General features: G+C 46.6%; 1 protein-coding gene across 6 annotated transcripts; it reads right to left on the reverse strand.

The window, feature by feature from the left end:
- Positions 1-1,289: 1,289 nt before the first annotated feature.
- Positions 1,290-19,015, reverse strand: ISOC2 (isochorismatase domain containing 2). 6 transcript variants are annotated; one of them, XM_084805685.1, is made up of 7 exons: positions 18,984-19,015; positions 14,682-14,862; positions 13,261-13,399; positions 11,133-11,345; positions 10,400-10,470; positions 10,143-10,260; positions 1,290-1,907 (listed from the first exon to the last, which is right to left on the reverse strand). In XM_084805685.1, the coding sequence occupies exons 3-7, from the start codon at positions 13,390-13,392 to the stop codon at positions 1,827-1,829; spliced, it is 615 nt and encodes a 204-aa protein (XP_084661811.1). In that variant the 5' UTR covers positions 13,393-13,399; positions 14,682-14,862; positions 18,984-19,015; the 3' UTR covers positions 1,290-1,826. The 6 variants fall into 6 exon arrangements, with proteins under 6 accessions (XP_084661811.1, XP_084661812.1, XP_084661813.1 ...); XM_084805686.1 differs by having other exon boundaries at positions 14,682-14,900; XM_084805688.1 differs by having other exon boundaries at positions 1,293-1,907; positions 10,143-10,256.
- Positions 19,016-23,557: the final 4,542 nt, after the last annotated feature.

The following is a 23,557-nucleotide window of genomic DNA, read 5'->3' on the forward strand; positions in this document are numbered from 1 at the left end:
GTCTTAAAGGGACAGCGAGAAATAAATGGGAAAGAAGAGTAGGTTTGGTGGATGGCGTGCTTCTCCTATGGGGCGGTATGGGAGCGTGCACAGACTAAATCTGGAGTCCTTCTGTGGGGGTCAGACTCAGAGCTGTCTTATTTTCTCTTAGGTGGCTTTTCTTTCTGCCACTCATAAATGCAGGGGGAAAGTCTCAGGAAAGCAGCTCGCCCATTTCAGAACATAGGAATCCAAAGGATTAATATCGGTATGCTAACATGCCATACACCCCTCTCTAAAATTATCACCATTATCTCAGTATATATAAAGTGTGCTAGCAAGAAAGGCTCACGTTTAGCAGCAGGGCCAAGCAGCTGCTATCCATCTTTGCCAGACACCATTTCATTAGCTGTCTAACCACAGTAAGATGTGCAGAACTAAAGCAGGCTCTCACTGGATTCAGCATCGTGGGAAGGTACAAAACCCGCTTCACATCCAAATGGGAATAATGAGCACGCGCTTGATGGAAGCACTTGCTGCTCCAAATATGTCTCACAAAGAGTTCCCAAGTTCAGGCTGGCCTTTTGTTGCATAAAAACGATTCCGCCCCCACCACACATTGTTTTACTTATCTAATGGGGGGGGGCTTCATTTTGTGGAAATGTCACTACCTAACACTTCTAAGGTCTAGGAACCCTCTCAGAGTTTGTGTCTGGCCATTCTAGTCCCAAATAGGAGGCAGGAAAAAGGGAATCAGGATGATCTGATTGTGCAACTAAGTAGAATTACCACTTAACCAGAACCACCAACAACTTATTCTTGTGTCCTTTGCCTGATGTGCAGAAATTAGCAAATAAAACTTCTTACACCAAAGAGGTAAACATAATCTTTGGCTAGTGCCTTCCTATGAAGCTGTTAAAGACACAACTTCATTGGCTTGTTGAAAATTTGCCAGCCCTCTTGGGGCCTAGAAATATACATGCCCCTGTTTGCTACTCAGAGTGTGGAACAGGATATGAAATGGTGAACATGGCAAACATTACAGAATTCTTAAAACCAAGTTTCTTGCCCTCATGATTATGGACAGACCTAGAAATTATGTAAGCACCATTAGGTGGGGCGCTTCAGGTCAGGGTGTAAGACCTCTATGTAGGTTCCAGTTCCACCTTCCCCAAGCCCAGCTCCTCATCCTGCTTTTAACAAACATAGCACCTGCTCCCACCACTCCAATATTCCTAGATTCTTTTCCTAAATCTGCAACACAATGTGGAGAAGAAAACAATTCTAAATTCCATACGTAAACACAGTCTCAAAGGAGATATGCACATTTAAGGGAATTGTGCAGATTTAAAAAAATTAACACCATTTATTCTAACTGCAGATCACAAGTGTTCTCTGTTTGCAGAATCTGGGTTTTTTTTTACAAGTGCAGAATTCCAAACCTTTGCATATGGATTCAATACGAAGAAAAATGTAGACTTCTGAGAAGACACCAGTAATCTTTTGACCCAGTCTCTTCTTCCTCTTAGAAATCCCATCTTCTCCATCACCCCCACCCCAGAAGAGAGGGAGACCCTAAATTTGAACCCGGGGTCATGCCCTTGAACATGTGCAAAAAAGCGACTCTTCCATCCCACTGAATAACCAGAGAAAGACCCATAAGCTTGGAATTAGGGCACAGGTTTTCCAAGCAGGCTACGACCCCATCATCTCCCTGTTTAAAAATTAGCTTGGCACATCTTGATTCTGTTTCTCCCTACCCAAAAGGTGGCAAGGCCCAAACTAAATGGCTGGAGGTGCTTTAAAAGAGGAGGAAGAGGAGGCTCATCTTCGTCGGAGCAGCTGGCCTAGCTGAAAAGGGGACTTGGTCCTGTCAGGAACGGAAGGAGGCCGCTGTCTGGGGCAGGGTCCTTAATCAACTTCTGGATCTGAAAAAGAGAGAGAGAAGCAACAGGGGTGAAATCGTCCAGGGGCTGCCAGCTAAGTGCGTAAAGTAGCATCCCCCAATGTGGGTCCCTCCAGATGTTTTATACTACAACTCCCACCACCCCAATCATTGGCCATGGTGGCTGGGGCTGATGGGGGTTGTAGTCCAAAACATCAGGCAGGCACAACTTTGGGGAAGGCTGAGGCAGAGCCTCCTTTTAAAGAAGGGGTGGGGAAACTTTCCTTCTGTCAAGGCCTGTATTCCCTCCGCGGTTATCTGTCAGGGGCTGCATGTGGAAAGTAGGCGGAGTTGGAGCCAGAAGTGGGTGGAGCCTGACACTGTTTGAGGCCTGCAGATGCTCCACCCCTAATGGAGGCTGGTGGCTCCAATTTCAGCGGGGCTGTGCATCCATTCCGGGTTTCAGTCAGAACCAGCCAGGATTCTAAAGGAGCTATCCAAGGTGCTGGACCCGACCCCCAAAATAGGTTCAGCACCTTGGATAGCTCTTTTAGAGTTCTCGGTGGTTCTGACTGAAACCTAGAATGAAGTCACTGCCCCACCAAAATTAGAACCACCAGCCTCCACTGTCCCCCTCCCCGTTCTAAAGCTGCAGAGAACGTTCATGGGAGATATGGGAGATTAAGACGGCAGCAGCTAGAGGTTCCCACTCTGCTTTGAAACAATCCCAGTTATTTTATTTATTTATTGCATTTATATCCCGTCTTGCAAGGAACCCCAGGGAGCGTACATAATCCTCCTTCCCTCCATTTTATCCTCACAACAACAACCCTGTGAGGTACGTTGAGCTGAGAATCTGTGACTGGCCCAAAGTCACCCAGTGAGTTTCCATGGCTGAGTGGGGACTAGAACCCAGATCTCCTGACTCCTAGTCCAACACTCTAGCCACCTCACCACACTGGCACTACACCACACTGGCTACACCACAGTTGCCAGTAAGAAAACAACAACAACAACAAAATTAAAAAAATTGCGAGTCTCAATGGGCACCAAGGAAGGTGTCTGGGGGCACAGTGGTGCCCGGGAGCAACATGTTTCCTACTCCCACTCTAATGCAGGGCTCTGTTGCCAATCTTCCCCCCACCCCACCTGAGGCAAAGCTGATGCTTGGATATTGTTTTTTTATTTAATTTATATCCTGCCTTCCTGCCAAAAATGCCACTCAAGGCAGCTGACGATAATAAAAAATGAAAACCAAAATATACTGGGGTTTAGTTATAGGATTAGAGCACCTCAGGTTTATTTCACAGCTTGTTGAGTCGGGTAGGATGATGGCAGATTTGGAGGCTTAATACTCATCCAAAATGTAACAAACCTTACGTACAGAGAGCTGCGTTTGCTCAACATTTTTTTTCTTTCTTTTTTAAAATTATTTGTCTTGTAACACACACTTCCACACCAGTGGGACTCTGCTTTTAACCTCTACTGAGTAGAGGAGCAGGCACAGGCTAGTCTAGAACAATCAGAAAGCTAGACACAAAAAGGGAAAGAGGCTATGGAAGGACAAGACTCTCCAGTGGTGGTGACCTGCAAGGTGTGTGCAATGTTTGTTTTCTTATCTGAGAACAACATGGCCTACACCTGCAACAAGTGCAAGTTGATCACGCTGCTGGAAGAAAAAGAAAGAGGACTGGAGCGGCGACTGTCGACCCTCCGGGGAATAAGAGAACACGAAGAGTTCTTGGACAGAATGGGGGAACTACAGCAGCAAAGTGAAGACCAGAAGCTTGAAGAGCAACAGCAAGCTGAGGCAGAAGTGGGAAATGCTGAGGTGAGGAAAAATGCAGTAGAGGATACTCCTTGGAAAAGGGTGACAGTTAGGAGAAGAAGAACTAGACGCCACTCTGCACCAGTGGAAGCAGTAGAGCTGTGGAACCGATTCCAGGTACTTGAGGATGAGACAGCCTGCAGAGGAAGAATTACATGGAACCTGCATGAGAGTGAGCAAGAGGCTGAAGGTCAGTCAAGCAGAGGCGATGAAACCCAGGCCTACAACAAGAAGAAGAGAAGAGTGGTAGTAGTGGGAGACTCCTTGCTGCGTGGGATCGAGACCCAACTATGTCGCGAAGACCCGTGGACTCGCCAGGTATGTTGTCTCCCGGGAGGACAGATTAGAGACGTGACTGAAAGGTTGCCTGCACTCATAAAGCCCACTGACAGGTATACCTTTCTTCTCATCCATGTGGGAACAAATGATACCGCCAAGCGGAGCTACGAAGAAATCACATCAGACTTTGAAGCTTTGGGAAGGAAACTCAAGAACTTTGGGGCCCAGATAGTTTTCTCATCCATCCTTCCAGTAGTTAGAAGAGGGACAGAAAGGGAACGAAAAATACTCCGGGTGAATGACTGGCTATGAAGGTGGTGCCGGCGTGAGAGATTTGGATTCTGGGACCACGGGCTATACTTCCTGGAAGATGGGCTGTTGGCAAGGGACAGGTTGCACCTCACAAAGGATGGGAAGAATGTGTTTGGCCACAGCATAAAGAACTTCATCAGGAGGGCTTTAAACTGAATCCTACGGGAAGGGAGATGTAAAGTTGGGGGTAACAATGGACGAAGGCTCATGCACCGCAACGGAGAGAACAGCTCTAATAGCGCCCAAGAATAGTCTTCAGACACATGTAGGAAGAAAGCCAGACTATGAAGCACATGGTCTTCGATGTCTATATACTAATGCCCAGAGTATGGGAAACAAACAGAATGAACTTGAACTCTTAATACAAGAGGGAAATTATGACTTGATAGGTATAACTGAGACTTGGAGGGATGACTCTCATGACTGGAATACAGCAATTGAAGGATATAACTTGTTCAAAAAGAACAGGAGGAACAGAAAGGGAGGTGGGGTTGCACTGTATGTGAAAAATACATATCTCTGCACAGAAATACAGGAGGATGAGCTCGGTAGCCCCATTGAGAGCATCTGGATCAAAATAAATGCAGCAAAGAATAAAAGGAACTTGGTGGTCGGAGTCTACTACCGGCCACCTAATCAAGGAGAAGACGAGGATGAAACTTTTGAAAAGCAAATAGCCAATGTTTCAAGGAAACATGATGTAGTAGTAATGGGGGGACTTCAATTTCCCTGATATTTGTTGGGAGACAAATTCTGCAAAACATGGCCCCTCCAGGAAATTCCTGACTTGTGTGGCGGATAACTTCCTCCTACAGAAAGTAGAGGAAGGAACTAGAGGGTTGGCTATCCTTGACTTGATCCTAACCAATAGAGATGACTTAGTGGATAAAGTAGCAGTTACAGGAACTCTGGGGGAAAGCGATCATGTTATACTTGAGATCTTGGTTCTAAGGGAAGCAAAAGCCGAGTGTAGTCAAACGCGTACTCTGGATTTTAGGAAAGCTGCTTTTAATAAACTCAGAACAATGATAAGTAAGGTCCCATGGCAAGCAACTCTAACGAGAAAAGGAGTCCAAGATGGGTGGGAGCTTTTAAAAAAGGAAATTCTCAAGGCACAATTACAAACAATTCCAACAAGAAGAAAAGGTGGAAGACAACAGAAGAAGCCAATATGGCTTCACAAAAAGCTAAGAGATTACCTGAAAACAAAAAAGGACACATATAGGAAGTGGAAAGAAGGCCAAGTAACAAAGGAAGAGTACAGGCAGGTAGCACAGAATTGCAGGGATGGCATCAGGAAGGCTAAAGCTGAGAAAGAGCTGAGGTTTGTGAGGGATACTAAAAGCAACAAAAAAGCTTTCTTCAGATATGTACATAGTAAAAGACAGAGGAAAGAAAGGGTGGCTCAGCTATTAAATAAGGATGGCAAAATGATAACAAATGACAAAGAAAGGGGAGAGGTGCTCAATTCCTACTTTGGCTCAGTCTTCTCCCAAAAGAAGGTCTATGACCCCCCTGGAAAAGGCGAAGTACAGGCTGAAGGGGCAGGATTGCAGCTTGAGATTGATCGGCATATGGTCAAGGAACACCTAATTCCTTTTAATGAGTTCAAATCTCCAGGGCCAGATGAACTGCACCCTAGAGTCATAAAGGAACTGGCAGAAGAACTCTCAGAACCACTGTCTATTCTCTTTGAGAAATCATGGAGGACAGGTGAAGTGCCAGATGACTGGAGGAGGGCTAATGTTGTCCCTATCTTCAAAAAGGGTAAAAAGGAGGAACCTGGGAACTACAGACCAGTCAGTCTGACATCAATCCCTGGGAAAATTCTGGAGCAGATTATAAAGCGATCAGTCTGTAAGCACCTTGGAAACAATGCAGTGATGACTCAAAGCCAGCATGGATTTGTCAAGAACAAATCCTGCCAGATGAATCTGATCTCATTTTTTTTATCAAGTAACCTCCCTTGTGGACTGTGGGAATGCTGTAGACATAATATACCTCGACTTCAGCAAAGCTTTCAACAAAGTGCCCTGTGAAATCCTGATTAGCAAACTAGCTCAAAGTGGGCTAGATGAAACAACGATCCGGTGGATCCACAGTTGGCTACAGAACTGGACTCCAAGAGTGCTTATCAATGGGACCTTCTCAAACTGGGGAGAGGTAAAGAGCAGGGTACTGCAGGGCTCAGTCCTGGGCCCAGTACTCGTCAACATTTTTACTAATGACTTGGAGGAGGAGGTGCAGGGAATGCTGATCAAGTTTGCAGATGACACAAAATTGGGTGAGATAGCTAATACCTTGGAAGACAGAAACAAATTTCAAAGTGATCTTGATAGACTGGATCTCTGGGCAGAAAACAACAGAATGAACTTTAATAGGGATTAAATGCCAAGTTCTGCACCTAGGAAAAAGAAACCAAATGCACAGTTACAAGATGGGGGATACATAGCTCAACAACACTACAAGAGAGAAGGATCTTGGAATTGTTGTCGATCACAAGCTGAATATGAGCCAACCATGTGATATGGATGCAAAAACGGTAAATGCTATTTTGGGCTTCATTAATAGAAGCATTCCTGCCAACCTAGCAGTTCGAAAGCAAGAAATTGCAAGTAGATAAATAGGTACCGCCTTGGCGGGAAAGGTAACAGCGTTCCGTGCACCTCGGTGTTCAGTCATGCCGGCCACATGACCACGGAAGCATCTTCGGACAGCGCTGGCTCTTCGGCTTAGAAACGGGGATGAGCACCGCACCCTAGAGTCGGACACGACTGGTTGGGGACACCTTTACCTTTACCTTTTTAATAGAAGCATCGCTTCCAAATCCTGGGAAGTAGTAGTTCCCCTCTACTCAGCACTGGTTAGGCCTCCTCTGGAGTACTGTGTCCAGCTCTGGGCACCACATTTTAAGAAGGATGCAGACAAACTGGAGAGGGTTCAGAGAAGGGCAACAAAGATGATCAAGGGACTGTAAACAAAGCCCTGTGAAGAGAGACTGAAAGAACTGGGCATGTTTAGCCTTGAGAAGAGAAGACTGAGGGGAGATATGACAGTGCTCTTCAAGTACTTGAAAGGTTGTCACAGAGAGGAAGGCCAGGATCTCTTCTCGATCATCCCAGAGTACAGGACATGGAATCATGGGCTCAAGTTACAGGAAGCCAGATTCCGGCTGAACGTCTGGAAAAACTTCCTGACTGTTAGAGCAATACGACAATGGAACCAATGACCTAGGGAGGTGGTGGGCTCTCCCACGCTGGAAGCATTCAAGACGAGGCTGGACAGCTACCTGTAAGGGATGCTCTGACTTGGATTCCTGCATTGAGCAGGGGGTTGGACTTGATGGCCTTGTAGGCCCCTTCCAATCCTACTATTCTATGATATTCATCCCTTATTACCATGGCCTCTCATTCCTTCCTCCCCATCCCTACCATTGGAAGTTAAACCGTAAACTCCTTAAGTTAGAGAGTTGTCCTTTTGCCCTTGGAAATGTTAGCCTGTAAATCAGCCTTCCCAAACCTGGTGCCCTCCAGATGTGTTGGACCACAACTCCAATCATCCCCAGCCAGCACAGCAGCCATGCTCACTGGGGATAATATGAGTTGTAGTCCAACGCATCTTGAGGACACCAGTTGGAGAAGCCTGAGGAGGAGGAGGAGGAGGAGGAGGAGGAGGAGGAGGAGGAGGAGGAGGTGGTAGTGGTAGTGGTAGTGGTTATCCTGAGAGGACGACGGCTTTCTACACAGATTGAGGAAGCCTTGACAATTCCCTTGGGTCATTCATAGGTCACCGGATTTCTCCATGGGACTGTGAACTCGGCGCACCCAAAGGAAACAACCCCGCTATTTCAAAAAGAAGTCTTGTGACATCTTAAAAGACACAACATTTATTGTGACTTAAGTTTTTGTGGACTGGAGTCCACCTCATCAGATACACAAAGTGTTATCTTCATTTGGTTAACTATATATATATTGCTCTCTCTCTCTCTCTCTCTCACACACACACACACACACACACACACGTATTGAGGGAGAAAATGGTAAACAGTGGGACCAAAAAGCCACAATTGCACAGGGTAATATGCAAAGTTCAGCTGTATACAAGAGAAGCACAGTGATTAATCGCAACAGCAGTAAATGGTAAAAACACAACCTTCCTGGACTTGCTGTGGTCACTTGACGCTTGTATAGGGAAGGAGACCCAGTCTCGTTTGAATCTCCAAATAAGCAGAGCCAAACTTGCTGATAAATTCTAGCTTAGCAATTGTTTCTAGTTCTAGCAATGTTTATACGACCACTTATCCAGGAGGGGTTGCCGGGATCAGAGATGGACAGCATAGCCAATAGTGAGGAATGATGGGAGTTGCAAGCCAACATCTCCAGGGCCACAAATTGCCCACCCCTGGCAGGGAGGCCATGTGTGAAAGGGGAATGGAACCAAGAGCCCCTAATCTTGTCAGGGGCGGAATATTTCCCCAAACACACCTCGCCTTCTGAATCACTCCTTGCATGTTTTAACAAATCAGAGTCTGACAAAAGGGATTATTGGGGATTCCATGATTACTCTCTTTGGATCAGAGTAAACAGCGTTGTTGTAATCCATGATCATCTTCAACCCATGTACTACATAGGCAAGGAATTCTAGAAGACCTCCGCCCAGTCCCATTGGTTACTATTGTGATCCATTCAGAGATCACTGTGTGTTTGTGGGAGAACTCTGCCACAGACAATCACTCCCTCTAACACCAAACTCAGGTGGTGAGTGCCAACACCAATGTGCCAGAATGGGGCCACTGAGAAACAAGAGGGAGGGATCAGCATGCTCAAGGAAACCCCAAGGTTTGCAAAAGTATACAAAATCTTTAGGAGGGAAAAACTAAGGGGGCAATCCCACTCCCCCAAACAGCCCAACGAGAACTCAACATGCTCAGTGGTTGCAGAATGCCAAATGTCTGTGTGTGTGTGGTGGGGAGGGAATGAGTGAGGGCATGGCTGGCTGGAACCCTGAACAGGAATGCTCCACACTGCAACATTTTGTTGCAGGTCCACCATGCAAACTTCCCATGGTTCACATATCCTGGAGATCCAGTGTGGCATAATGGCTAGAATGTGGGACTGGGTTCAAACCCCGACTCAGCTATGAATCCCAATGGGTAACCCTGGACCAGACACTGTCTGCCCCTTAACCTACCTCCCAGGGATGTTGTTTGGATAAAATAATATGTTTATTATTTACATTTGACTCTTCTAATTAACATACCCAGAGTGGTATACAGCATAACCATCAAACCATATAATATAAGCGTAAAAATACAACACAATTTCTAAAAGCAGATTTCTAAAAGATGGAGACGAGAAGGAATGGAGGGACCCCTGTACATTGCCTTGAGCCCCTCTGAGTACAAGTGCCCAACTTGCAGCTCTCCAAAGGCTGTGGACTGCAACTCCCATCATCCCTCACCATTGGCTATGCAGGCTACGGCTGATGGGAGTTGCAGTCCAACAACATTTGGTGGGCCACACAGCAATCAGGCCTGCCTTAGAGGAAGGGCAGGATAAAAATGCCATTGATAACAACGCTATGCTGGCATTAAATTAAAAGCAGTAAAACCAAGGGCTCTTGACGTACAATTGCAGTTCTTCCCTTGTCCCTCTATCCACTGCAGCCACTAAACCAGACTTCCCCAAGTGGTATCCAGGGGAAGGCTGCAGTGAACAAACCAGGCGCTGAAGCAGCACAGAGCAAGGTTATCCTTGCAAGAAGTTGGTCAATCATTTTTGGACTACACTGGGAGTTACCAGCTACAACATAGTATGGGTGGGGGTGGGGGCAGGTGTGCAAGGGAAGGCAGAGAATTACCTCTCGGAAACGGGGGTGGGCAGCATCCTGGACAAGTTGCAGAATGACCCCCTCGCTGGTGGTAAGGAAGGCGCCGCTCTGACGTAACCTGGACAGAGCCACAATCCTGTCCACCTGGCTGAGATAAGGAGGCAGGGGGAAAAACTAGACTCATACACACATATAGTACATATCCAAGGCAGAAGAGGATTGCTTCTTGCTGCCTCCCCCCCCCCCCCAATGCTAGACCCCTTCTCCCCGACAGCCTTGCCGATCACCTGCGGGAAGAGCAGGCATCCACCACTACGTGAACATCCAGGCCTCGCTCCATGACATCTAGTGCTGTGCTCTGTATCCAAAGAGAAAATGCACAGCACTCAGGTCAAACGGGGATGGTGCAGAGCCCTCATTCCCACCACGCTGTAATCTAGTCATCGTTAGTAGTGGCTCTCATGTATAATCCAGCCGAGGTTGCACCTTTAATTTACAAAAGACCACTTGGGCTCTAGATCTACAACCAACCAACGGCTTCTACAGTCGTCGGCATCCTCACAAGAGGGATGTGTTCCCTCCGGTCTTAGAAGCAGGGGAAATGCAATTGCCTTAGTTTCCCTCTCTCAACTTGGGGTGGGGGGACATGAAGTGCCTTGTTTTCTGCGTTTCTAAGAATTTAAAAATATTGAGCAAGTCCAGTGCAAGAATTTAGAACTTAACTTCAGGGGAGGGGGAAATGGTGACAACACAGTCTTCCTAGTTTTACTATGCTCATTTAATATCTCCATGGGATAAGAGAACCCTGATCCTTTGTTCAGGATCGATTCCTGAACAAAGAGAATCAAATGTGATGACAAATGTACTGACTGTCTTCTCTGCAGTGTGGAGGTTGTGGGTTTACTTGCCTTAAGATAGACACTGGTCAAGCCTACAAGCCCAACTCCCCTGGCATTAGGTCTTGTGACCTACCAGCCTATCAGATCCTTATCACTGAAAGACATGCCTCTGGTCACATACCATGATGCAGGCCTGTGTCTCAATCCCACACAAAAGCACAGATTTCAGGTTGGGAACAGCTGCCATCTCCTTCTCCACCTCTGGGACGATCATGCTGAAGCATGTCTTGGTGTATTTTGGAAACTCTTCCACGCCCAGCTCAGGCACTGTTGGACCCAGGCCCTGGGGGTATTGTTCGGTCACCACCGTGGGGATCTGAAGAGCTTGGGCAACCTGCAGGAGGAGGAGAAAGAGCCTTGCGGGTTTAGAAGCAGCAGGACTCCCAAGGCTCTTTGGGAAGGAAGTGGGTCTTCTCATAAAATGAGAAGTATTATTTTCAGGAGTTGATATTATGCTGACCCCAAGTGCCCATCTGTGTAAGTGCAAGTTTGTTTTCAATGAAGGCATCATAGATCGTACAGACTGTAAATGCTTTTCAGTATTTGGAGGCCATATACTATAAGTTACTTGAAGGCCTTTGTCTGTACCAGCCTGCCTGCGCTGGGATCATCAACAGAAGCCCTTCTCACTTGCCTACTGCCAAGGGTGGTTAGATTGGTGAGTACAAGTGAGAGGGTCTTTTTGGTAGTGTCCCTGCACCTCTGGAACGTCAATCCATCAGGGGTTTGTCACGCCCCTTCTTTGCAGGTCTTCAGGAAAGCTCTGAAGAACCACCATTTTCAATGGCCTTTAAAAAAAATGGGCTGCTGGTTTTATTGATAAGCGCTGTTTTTATTGAATCGTAGTGGTTAAGACGCTGAACTGCAGACCGGAAAGTCGGCAGGACAGCAGTTCGAGACCCGAGTGCCGCGTGACGGAGTGAGCTCCCGTCTTCAGTCCCAGCTTCTGCCAACCTAGCAGTTCGAAAGCAAGAAATTGCAAGTAGATAAATAGGTACTGCTTTGGCGGGAAAGGTAACAGCGTTCCGTGCACCTCGGTGTTCAGTCATGCCGGCCACATGACCACGGAAGCGTCTTCGGACAGCGCTGGCTCTTCGGCTTAGAAATGGAGATGAGCACCACACCCTAGAGTCAGACACGACTGGTTGGGGACACCTTTACCTTTTTATTGTCTTGTATTGTCCATTTTTATCTTCTCCTCTGCCTTGTCAGGGTTCCACCGTTAAAGGTAGTCTAAAAATAATTTTAAATAAATATAGTTCCCCTCTACTCAGCACTGGTTAGGCCTCATCTGGAGTACTGTGTCCAGTTCTGGCCACCGCACTTTAAGAAGGATGCAGACAAGCTGGAGAGGGTTCAGAGGAGGGCAACAAAGATGATCAGGGACTGGAAACAAAGCCCTATGAAGAGAGACTGAAAGAACTGGGCATGATTAGCCTTGAGAAGAGAAGACTGAGGGGAGATAGGATAGCACTCTTCAAGTACTTGAAAGGTTGTCACAGACAGGAATGCCAGGATCTCTTCTCGATCATCCCAGAGTGCAGGACATGGAATAATGGGCTCAAGTTACAGGAAGCCAGATTCCAGCTGAACATCAGAAAAAACTTCCTGACTGTTAGAGCAATACAACAATGGAACCAATTCCCTAGGGAGGTGGTGGGCTCTCCCACACTGGAGGCAGCCATCTGTTGGGGATGCTCTGACTTGGATTCCTGCATTGAGCAGGGGGTTGGACTCGATGGTCTTGTAGGCCCCTTCCAACCCTACTATTCTATGATTCTATAGTAGAGACGTTATCAGCAGTAGTACACCTGTTCCTTTTTTTCCGTACCCCACCATCATCGCTGGTCAAAGTGGTTTTGCAGGTTTCTGTACCAAGGGCTAAAAGTACTTGCTAAGCACCAAAACCAGCTCTCAAAAGAGTGATCAGCACTACTACAACACATATGTAGAGATTATGGTGCAACTCTTGCACGCATCTATTGGATAGCACCCGTGACAAATAGAACTCTCTCCTCTGCAATGCCTGCAGCAATTTTGGAATAGGTTTTAGAAACCTAAAACAGTCTCCCACAACCTGACACCCTCCATGCTGGCTAGGAATTATAGGAATTGTAGTCCAATACATCTGGAGGGCTGGCCTAGAACATCCCTCCCTTTCACTTCACAGTAGCCAATAAATGGAATAATTTCTCTTTCTCCCTACCCCCCATCTCCCTCACCCATTTCTCATCTTGCACATCTTTTACCTTCAGCATCCGAGCCGCCACAGACACAATCTGGGGGAAGTAGCTGATGTTGGGCCGGAATTTCTCTTGCATATCGCACAGGAACAGGATGCTCGTTTTGGGAACCACTTTTCCAAGCCGTGCCACCAACATTTCCAGGCTGGGACCACACAGAGACAATAAAGAGAAATATCCTGGAAGTTTCCTTCTGGCTGCTTTTGTCAAGATGTATTTTGCTCGTATGGGGGGGGGGGGCTTTACATTTTACTCTGATACCCTTTTGAGGAGGTTTTGGTTTGACATCCCACTCCCCCCACCTCCACATACTACGCAGTGAGGTGGAACCAGGTTTCATCTTATTTGGAGCAGACACATTAAAATCAATGACTAAGGACGCAATCCTATGCATGTTTGGACAGAAAAGAAGTCCTACAACAAACAGCATTCCCCAGCCAGACATGGATGGGGCATGCTGGGAACTGTAGGACTTTTTTCTGTCAACGCATGCATAGGATTGTGTCCTTAGTTCAATGGAGGTGGTGGAAATCAGTCTCTACTACTAGGTGTTCAGCGCTTGTTAAGTAGCCTACAAAGAGAGAGGCTACTTGCAGAACTGCCACCAATTTCAGCACAAGATCAATCCAACACTGACCACTATCTGTGCAGCGATGGAGACTGGCATCCTCGCAGCCACCCCTTATGCTCCAGGGATAGAAATCAGAAGTAATTTTGAATGCAGCAGAACGTCTAACTTGGGTGTCCAACTCTCTACAACAGGTGTGAGAGCCGTTTATCTGCTGAGGGTCATATTCCCTTGGTATAATCTGTCAGGGGCCGCATGCTGGCAGTGGGTGGTTCCCGGTGCCGGCCCCAGGTTTTTGAGGGCCCTTGGGCAAGGCCCCCTCAATAGGCTCCCTCTGTCAGGGAGTCTGCCTTCTCACCACTGTTGTTGCCAGCTGCTCCTGCTCATTCTTTTTCTCATCATTGCTACCACTTGCTAGCTTGATAGGCAGAGAGCCAGCGAGCAAGTAGGCCACTGTGTCTGCTCCTCCTTACCACCATTATTTTCTGGGGTAGAGCGGGAGGCAGGTGAACAAGCAGGTTGCAATGGTGAAGAGGAGGAAGTCCAGGGGGCTCTTGTCAGTGGTCCCCTGCTGGGGCGTGGGCCCTCGGCAGATGCCCAACCATGCCTACCCTTCATGTCAGCCTTGGTGGTGCCAAAGCCAAACATGAGCACGGCCACCCCTTCTTTCTTTCTCATTCCAGCACCTCCTTCTCTTCTCTCTCTTCCCCCCACTCCCCAAGGCTGCCATGGGAGAGATAGACTGCTTTTGCCAGAGGTCTGAACTGATCCCTTGAGGGGGACTTCTGAAATTAGACTGACGGCTGCAGGTTGCCCGCCCGTGCTGTTCAAGAACTATCACAAAACAACCATTATTTACATTTTGAATCTTGTGAAGACTTTTGAGGAAGATGGTGCTTTGGTAGGTGGTCCACATGGGAGGGAGGGAGAAGGTTCCTCTTCAGAGTGCGTCCAACAGGAAGTAACTCCTCGCACCAAAACATGAAACTGTAAAGAGGGAGCTTCTAATCTAGCATTGTTCCCCTCTGGAGTTGGGCTTCCTGAAGGGGATAGGCAGAGCAACCCGTTTGCATCCAGTCTTATGTCCAAAAGAAAGGGGGAGAGAGAGACAGAGAGAGAGAAGTCTCTACCATTTTAATATTCAGTTTAGCGATTGGCCAGGGCAACTGGGAAAAATGGGAGTTACAGTTCAACACATCTGGAGGAGACCACATTGGGGAAGGCTGGTTTACGGTGCAATCCTATGCATGTTTAGACAGAAAAAAGTCCTACAGCTCCCAGCATTCTTCAGCAAGCACAGCGAGTTGGGGAATGCTGGGAGTTGTACAACTTTTTTCTGTCTAAACATGCATAGGATTGCATCCTTAGAGGATCAAAACCAAGAGCCCTCTTTTGGGGAACTGGGGGAGTGTGATTTGAACCCAGGATCCTTAGAATTAATCCTTTCTGAACTACACTAGTTCTTTTTGTTTTTCTGTGGACTTAGATGGTGCAATGTTTTCACGCATACCCACATATACATACACAGAAATGAGTGTGCATGGGGGTTTATCGTATGTACGTGGCAGCGACAGTAAGTTTGCACAAATATGTCTGTCAGATTTGTGGGCAGTAGTGTGCTTAACTAATTTTAGACTCCGGACATAACTGTTTTATGTTCCCCCAACCCCACACACCTTTTAGATCACAACATGTATTACTGGGGGCCCTTCTGTTCATTCTGCTGAGTGGAGTCCTGCCTTAATGGTGCCACCATTTGTGAGTGAGCATGAAGACTTTATTTCCATCTTCTGAGTGTGTAATTAGATGCCAAGGAGGAAGTCTGGCCTCCCCAAACTTATTCACAGTTGTGTAGAAAAGGACATTTTGGCATGTACTCCCCCACCTCCCCGCCCCCCACATGAAGGCTGCCCCTGTCAAAACTCTGTCTTCTGCACAATTGTTGTAAGCACAGAAATCCTATTTTACATCTGGTCACCACCAACTTTAAGAAAGACAGTGCAGATGATTTTAAGAGAGAAACATGGCCGCATGGCAGGGTGTAGTTGTTGTTTTAAAATGTGCATATTATTCCAAATGTTTATTTTGAAAATGCTCCGATATGATTTCCATTCTCCTCCTTTCATTTTATCTTCCCGATAGCCTGGTGACGTAGTTTAAGGCTGAGCGAAAGTAGGTTGCTGAAGGAAGGCCAGCCAAATCACTTCATCAGTTAGCCATGTCCAAAATCTCAACACTGCAGCTTATGTACTCCACAGCCTGCTGCTAAGCGGAAGGAGATTGGTGCCCTCTGCTGGTAAAGAAAAGGGTAAGGCAAGCCAGTTTTTCCGGGGGGTTGGGGGGACCGTTGTTGAAGGCCGTTGACCCAGGGGAAAAGTTGTTCAGGGCCACCAGGGCAGGTGGGTGCAGCCAGAGGCCAGAGTGGGTGGAGTTTTCAGGACTGCATAGCTCTTTCTCGCTCTTTGTGCCAACCCATCCTTTCTCCGCCTCTCACAAGCTGTTGCTGAATGCAGTGCAATTCAAAAGGTGCCGGCCACGTCAAGAGGTGGAAGCAAATCTCTGCCCTGCCACAGTTATTTCTTCCAGCATGGTTGGCTCCCCACATAAAATAAATAGTGTTTCCCAAAATCCTCTGCGACACCAAGATGGCTCGTCTTCCTGAGGTTACCCAAGAAACCTTGAGCAGGAGAGGCAGATGCTTCTGCCCTACTACAGACCTCTCTCCTAGATCCACACAAGGGTTGTGCAAGAGGAGGATGGTTCCCTCTTAAACTCGGATCGGGATTGCAATTTGGGGTTGCTCATCGATCCATCTTTCTCAGGGAAGCTCAAGTAGCCTCAGAGGTACAGATCACCCGATGCACCAGCTGCAGCCCCCTCCTAGACAAAAACAGCCTGGCCACAGTTACCCAGGCTCTGGTAACTTTCTGGCTAGACTACTGCAATGTGTTCTGTGAGGGGCTGCCTTTGAAAATTTCCTGAAAATTGCAGCTAGTTCAAAAGATGGCTGGTAGTGTGCTGAGAGGGACTGGCCATTGGAAGCACATCTCATCAGGGCTAAAAGTCAACTCAATTTCCAAGCTCCGTACAGTGCTGGGGTTCACCTTTAAAGTCCTACACTGCTTGAGAGACAGTACCCCAAGAAACCTAGGGACCACCTTTCTCATTATGAACCTGCCTGGCTATTAAGATCTGCAGGAGAGGCCCTCTTGACAACACCATTACTCACAGAGGCCTATTTGTTGAGCACACGTGAAAGGGCCTTCTCCTGTGTGGCTCCCAAAGGATGGAATGCGCTTCATCAAGAACTACAATTGGCCCCCATTCTCTTGGCTTTTAGAAGGGGTGTGAAGACACATCTTTTTAATTTAGCCTTTTGAATTAGGTTGCTGTTTAATGTTTTACTGTTTTTAACCCTGCTAACATTCGGTGGCCTAAAGGGGTACCCCAAATGCACTTTTCATTGCAGAATTTACACAGGAGTAGACCTACAATATAGCCCTCCTGTGACAGTGCGGTTTTCTGTCACCTGCATAATGTCTCCACGTTTCAACCTCGTACAGCTTTCTTTCTGGAAAAAATCCCCAAGGCAGGGCATAAAATATCCCCAGAACCTATTGATTTAGTCAGTGCAGTGTATTTATATCCTCCAAACCAGGCACTGCCCCAGGGGCATAAAAAATGTCCCATGGATTTTACAAATAAAACTGGTCTAGGGAAACAGGCTTAGGACACTAGATTGCATCTAGATGGCCATGGGATTTTTTGGTTTCTGGGAACTGAGCTCAGAGCCAGTGCTCTGAGGCTGGTTCCCAGAAACCTGGCTCCCTGCTGCCTTATAGGCAGGGCGGTTCGTCCCCAGCAATGCGCTCATAAGAGCAGTGTGGAGCAGCCGAAAAGGGGGCATTCCCGGGGGTGGGGAGGGACTGCGGAAGCACTGGTACAACACTTCCTATGCACTGTCCGGCCTCCTTCCCTCACTCCAAGGCCCCTTGGCTAGACAGCCAAAATTGGTACCCTTATCTTTGGCGATCCCTGCCATCTGAGGCAAGGTATTCGATCAGGAAGAAATCCTTTTTAGTTGTGGTGCTCACCAGGGAAGCTTGCCCACTGTCAACATTGATGTCTTTTAGGTGTCATGCAGATACCTTTTTGTTTTCTCAGGCTTCTAATTTTTGATGTGTTTTAACTTCTGCTGGGGTTGTTTTTAGGTGGATGCCTTCAACTGTTGTTACTGTAGTTTGGATTATTGTTGCTTTAATGTTCTCTGATAGGTTCTGCAAATGTTCTTTTTAAATTGAAGGGTGACACAGAAATCTTTTAAATATAGTAAAATATAAACAGTAGCTCTTCACACAGCATATAGTAACAATGCACCGGTAGGACTGGCTATTCTTAATTTGTTTTTAAACATATTCCGGAATAGTTTACCACAGAAAGTGGGACAGGAAGATTTTAAAAGTGAGATTTGCGAGCAAGGGACCCAACCAAGCCCGATCTTACACATATTTACTTAGAAGTAAATCTTACTGTGGGAGACTGAGGAAGAGATAGGAAGCAACTGCTCAACTGAGAGACCAGCAACTTTTGCTCCTCCTCTCCTTGACCTGTTTTCCATTTCAGCCAGTCAATATGAACTTTGCAAGGAAGAACTGGTACCTTTTTCCCCTCTTCCCTCCCAATCCCCTTTTCCTTTTGTGTTGTGTCCTTTTAGACCATAAGCCTCAGCGGCTGTCTTGTCTTCTATTGATATGTAAGCATCCCCGAGAAGGGTAAAAATCATTTAAAGACATACATACAAACTGACTGCAGTGGGACTTACTCCCAGATAAATGTCCGTAGGGTTGCATGGGGGAAGTAAGACGCATGACAGCTGAGAGTCCTGGGCGTTCACACCGCGTGCAAGGGGTTAGCTATAGACCCACCCCAATCGCCAGCTGTCATTAAACACGAACGTTTCCAGCACGCAACAGCCTAACACTTGAACACTGCAATCCAATGCATGCCTACTCAGAATTAAGCCCCACTGAGCTCAATGAAGTTTACACCCAGGTAAGAGGGGACAGGATTGCAGCCTAAGATTCTCAATCTGGCTGGGTCGCATGTTACACCCCTCCCCTCACCCCGTTTCCCCATAATATTTCTCCCCACTTCCACTCACCTCTCCGATCGCCAATTGCAACACTTCGACTTGCCACCCAATCAGAAGCGGGATCTCTAACCCGCACAACCACACCTACAGAACAGCTCCTGGCCAATGAGCTGCCGCTTAGGGGACATTTCGGCGTAATGGAACCTTTCCTTTCCCTTCAGCCAATGAGGTCGCCCTTTCTCCCGTTCGACGCGCAGCCAAAATGCAACGCGACGTTCCAAAGTCTCGTATCAAGAATTGCGTGTAGAGCAAAAGTGTTGCGTGCTAGGTGGGGGGAAGGGCGGCCGAGGCAGTAGCTGTAGAGATATTTCCTTTGTGGCACATGCGCCCCTGGAAGCTCTGTCGCGCCCACCCCCTTTCCAAGATACACGTGGGCTGGGTGTGATTGGTCTGTAGGAATTCTGCACATGCTCAAACGCACACTCCCCCTGTTACATTTGGGGCTGAGCCCTAGGTTAAATTAGGAAGAGAGAAGGTCATGCTTAAAACGTTTATTAGTATGAATTGCTAGATTCTTTATGGTATCTATAAGTTGAGGCTGCAATCCAATACTTGCCCGAAAGTAAGCCCCATTTAACTCAATAGGGCTTCCTTCTGAGTAGACACACGTAGCAACACAGTGGAAAATTCGGAGTCGGTGGATGCATCTTTGCATAGATGCGTGGCTGTGAGCAGGGGCGGCATCATCAGGCAGCTGCCCAGGCCTCAAGTAGGGTCCTCCACTTCCAGTCCCTGGAACTTACTGCTTCTGCTCTTCCTTGTGCTGTCTGTTTGCCTGGCCTGACCAAGTGTGCAGTGAGAGGAACAAGGGGAAAAGAACATGCGTTGTCCTTTTTCTCTGGGAAGTGGTGCAGATTGGGCCCAGAGGGAGGCACAAATGAGAGAACAGCAGTGGTGGGATGGTTATTTACCTTATGGAAAAGAGACCACCAAGAGCATCTTGCCTTACTTTGCCTAGCGCCCCCCCCCCCCCCGAACCAGCACTGTGCACAGGAGCAAGTGTGATGTCGAACTAGGGCTGGGGAAGATGAAGGTCAGACCCCCACTTAGCCAAAAAGCTCCGTTTGACCAGTCGCTGTATCTCCCAGCGTAGTGGGATAAAGGGCAGGGGAGAGAGCAGTGGATACAGCTTTGAGCTCCTTGAAGGACTGGTAGAGCATCTGCCATTTTGCACACTGCAGCTGCTGAGATTTATTTTGAACTCTTGATGGATACCCTGTTACAGGACAATTATGTTGGTCTGTATATCCTGAACGGAAAGAATGCACGCTCACTTGGCTTTTAAATGTGGAGGATAAGAGTATTTTGCAGATGAAAAGAAAGCTGATGTCAGGGCCCCTAAGAGACTTAAAACAATGTGTAATACATAATGCAGGAAGTAAGGGCTCACAAAATGATCCCTGGAATGCACATTTAAGCACTTTTCTATTTTCATTGGTGAAATGTAGGGCATGGGGCATTACAGGCTGATTCTGTCCATGTTTCCTCAGGAGGAGGCCCCAGTGGGCTTACTCCCATGAAAATGTACATACAGTTGCAGCTGTAGCAAGGAGCCTGAGCAGCAATCATTCCTTAGATGGTTAAACCAAAGCTGGTGCACCTTAAAAAGGGCAGGGAAAGATACTAAAATAATTTAATTTCCTTTCTCACCATTCAAAAGGGACATACAATAGAAAACTATATTCCTTGTGGACAGGATCAAAATCTAGTTTGCTAGCCCCTCAGCAGGCTTTTGCCTGCTGTCATCTTTCTCCTGCTCTAACATAAAACTCTCCCATTTATTTCAGAAAGGCAAGACTTCCTGAGCACAGATTATCTGCTTTTGTCAAATATGGCAAATAAAATAAGCTGCATTAGATATAAAAAGGTAATCAATTTGTAAGCAAAAGTTTGTTGTTTTTCAGACCCACAAAATTAACTACACATTTGGGAATATCAGATGGTGCTGCCATTCCTGGAATGGAACCTCTTCAGGCGGCAAGTTTGAGACAGCAGTGTTAAATGCTATTTCCACCCCCACCCCTTAAGTCCTCTTCATACAAAAAACTAGAATGGAAGGAAGCTAGGCTAGAACACTTCTGATACGCTAGCTTGCTGCATCCAGGGAGGTTTTGACATATGGAAGAGTTATTATTCTCCACCTGATACTGTTATATAGGGTCTGAATGATGTATCTGAAGCCGTTGATAAGCTTAAAGCAGCCATTCCCAACCTGGTGCCCTCCCACTTGTTTTGACCACAACTCCCAGCATTTCTGACCATTGGCCATGCTGGCTGGGGCAGATGGGAGTTGAAGTCCAAAATATCTGGGGAAGTCTGGCTTTAGAGTGCCTTGCACACAACAGTTTAGCAGTGTTCAACATCTAAGCTAGGGCAACACGTTGGGATGCAGGCATTATGTTTCTATTTTATATTATCTTTTTATTTTATGGTTTGCCTTCCTGTAGTACAAGTAGAGTGGTACAAATCAAACCTGCCCATTTCATATGAGAGGGCAAAGTATATATTGACCTTTTCATAGGTAGGAGCATGTATTGACATGCTACTCCAGAGACACCCATCTGCCTCTTGGCATGCTAGACAGAGTGGGAACTTGTTCTTAAGTTGTATGGATCCTTTGTATTTTGTAAGTTCCATTCATAAGTGAGTAGGAATGTTGTCATGGGTGTGTGACAAATGTCCGTTAGTCCCACCTAGTTTCTGAAACATTGGGGTGGAGGATTGGGGAGGACAAAGGAGTTTTCTGGGGGCAGCAAAGAAGAGCAAATGTGCTTTATGAAAGCACTTATAATTCTTAAGCTGTTTTATGAAGACGTAATGCTCAGTGCTGTGAATGTGCTATCATACCCACTCAGCAAACTGAAATTGCTGCAGAGGATAGTAGGGATTTTGTAAGACCGTTCCATTAGCGACCCATTTTCCAACTCTGAATTAATAGCACTAGATAGGATTAAGCCACAGTAAAAAGAAACCCTTCTGTGTCCTCCTAGTTTTGCCCTGCTGCTGCTGCTGTGTATGCTACTAAATACCAGCTGCTTGAGAGCCACAGTAGGAGGGATGTTGTCGTCATGCCCTGCCCATGGGTCATCCAAAAACATTGGGTGGATCATTGTGGAAAACAGGATGCTGGACTAAATGGGGGCCCCGTTCTAGCGGGGCTCTTCTTTTGTGAATGGCTGGTCTGTCCACAATTTGCCAGGTTAAACTTAGCAACTCCAACAGCATCTGAAAGAGCAGCAAGTTGCCTGTGGGTTTTGCAACAGCAATACAGCAGCAAATGGCTGCTGAACCCCTTGGTGTAGCTTCCCCCAAGTTGAACCATAACTTCCATAATTCCCAGCCAGCATGGCCAACAGCTGGGGATGATGGGAGTTGCAGTTCAACACATTTGGAGGGGAACAAATTGGAGGAAGGCTACTGTAATAGGAAGCAAGGTGGCCAGCATGTGGAAGATCTTGGGGAAAGTCCTAGAAATGGAAGCTTCTGAACCAAGGGGGTGATTCCCAGCAGTATTACATCACTGACATCCAGAGAAGCCGCTGCTGTTGCAGCTCAGCCATTTTTTAAGCTGCCAAGGCCAAAACTCAGCATGGAAGTATTGCATTCACTGAAAGAGCACCAAGGCTCAGGTTCGAGCCCTGGCACCTCTAGTTAAAAGGATCAATTAGCAGGAAATATAAAGACTCCCTTGGCTTGAGAGCCTGGAGAGCCACTGCCGGTCAGAGTGGACAGCACTAGCCTAGATGGATAAATAGCCTGACTTGGTAAAAAGCTGCTTCCTATGCAGTGAAGGCTGGTGGCTCCGATGTTGGTGGGGCGATGAGTCTACTCTGGGTTTCAGTCAAAACTCTAAAGGAGCTTTGACTGAAACCCAGAGCATCCACAGTTCTCATGTTCTCAAAAGCAAATGGATCAATAAGGATAAGGTCATTTCTGCTTCTTGGCCAGGTGGCAACCCAAGCCCAACAGGAATAGTGAGCAACACTTCCAAAGCAGAAAGTCACCCTATAAATGTGTTAGCCTATAAATGCAGAACTCCATCCATGTGGACAAGGTCTTCCATGACAAACATGTATGAAAGGCATTAAAAAACAACAGGTCAGTAACAAACCCAAATAATCTTCCACACAGCAGCCTGGTAATCCAAGATGAGCTTTTAATAGAAGACATACTTTTTCTTTAAAAGTATTCTTTTTTTTTTCTTTCTTTCTTTCTTTTTTAACAAAAAAGGGAGCAGGATAATTGCTATGACCCTTTACATCAGGATAAGAAACTCTAAACAGATCCAAGCAGCAAAGGTGTTTGGGAAGTGGGGGGAGGTGGGGGAGAGACAAAAAGATTTAATTTTTTTTTTAAAAAAAGCAAACCCCCTGGGTTTTTGGAAAAACAAATCAAGTTGTTCAGAGAAAAATACTTGGTTAGAAACAAATAAAATAAGACAAAATTAAAAACAACTTAAGACAAGAAACCATCATGCAAAAAATATTTATCTATATAGAAGGCAGGCCCACCCCCAGAGCCAGTTGCCAGAACCAGAAGATCATACACATCTGGCTATCCTTTTTTAGTTTTAATTTTTACTA

This window comes from Heloderma suspectum, chromosome 6, assembly GCF_057233095.1.
Source record: "Heloderma suspectum isolate Gila_16-S chromosome 6, 16-S_ref, whole genome shotgun sequence".
Classification (NCBI taxonomy): domain Eukaryota; kingdom Metazoa; phylum Chordata; class Lepidosauria; order Squamata; family Helodermatidae; genus Heloderma; species Heloderma suspectum.

Excerpts from the sequence above, each read along its gene's own strand:
- ISOC2 (XM_084805684.1), bottom strand. The coding sequence starts at position 13,392 with ATGTTGGTGGCACGGCTTGGAAAAGTGGTTCCCAAAACGAGCATCCTG. Across the intron at positions 11,346-13,260 it reads TGGCGGCTCGGATGCTGAAG|GTTGCCCAAGCTCTTCAGAT; the intron begins GTAAAAGATGTG and ends CTCCTCCTGCAG. Across the intron at positions 10,261-10,399 it reads GATGCCTGCTCTTCCCGCAG|CCAGGTGGACAGGATTGTGG; the intron begins GTGATCGGCAAG and ends TCCTTATCTCAG.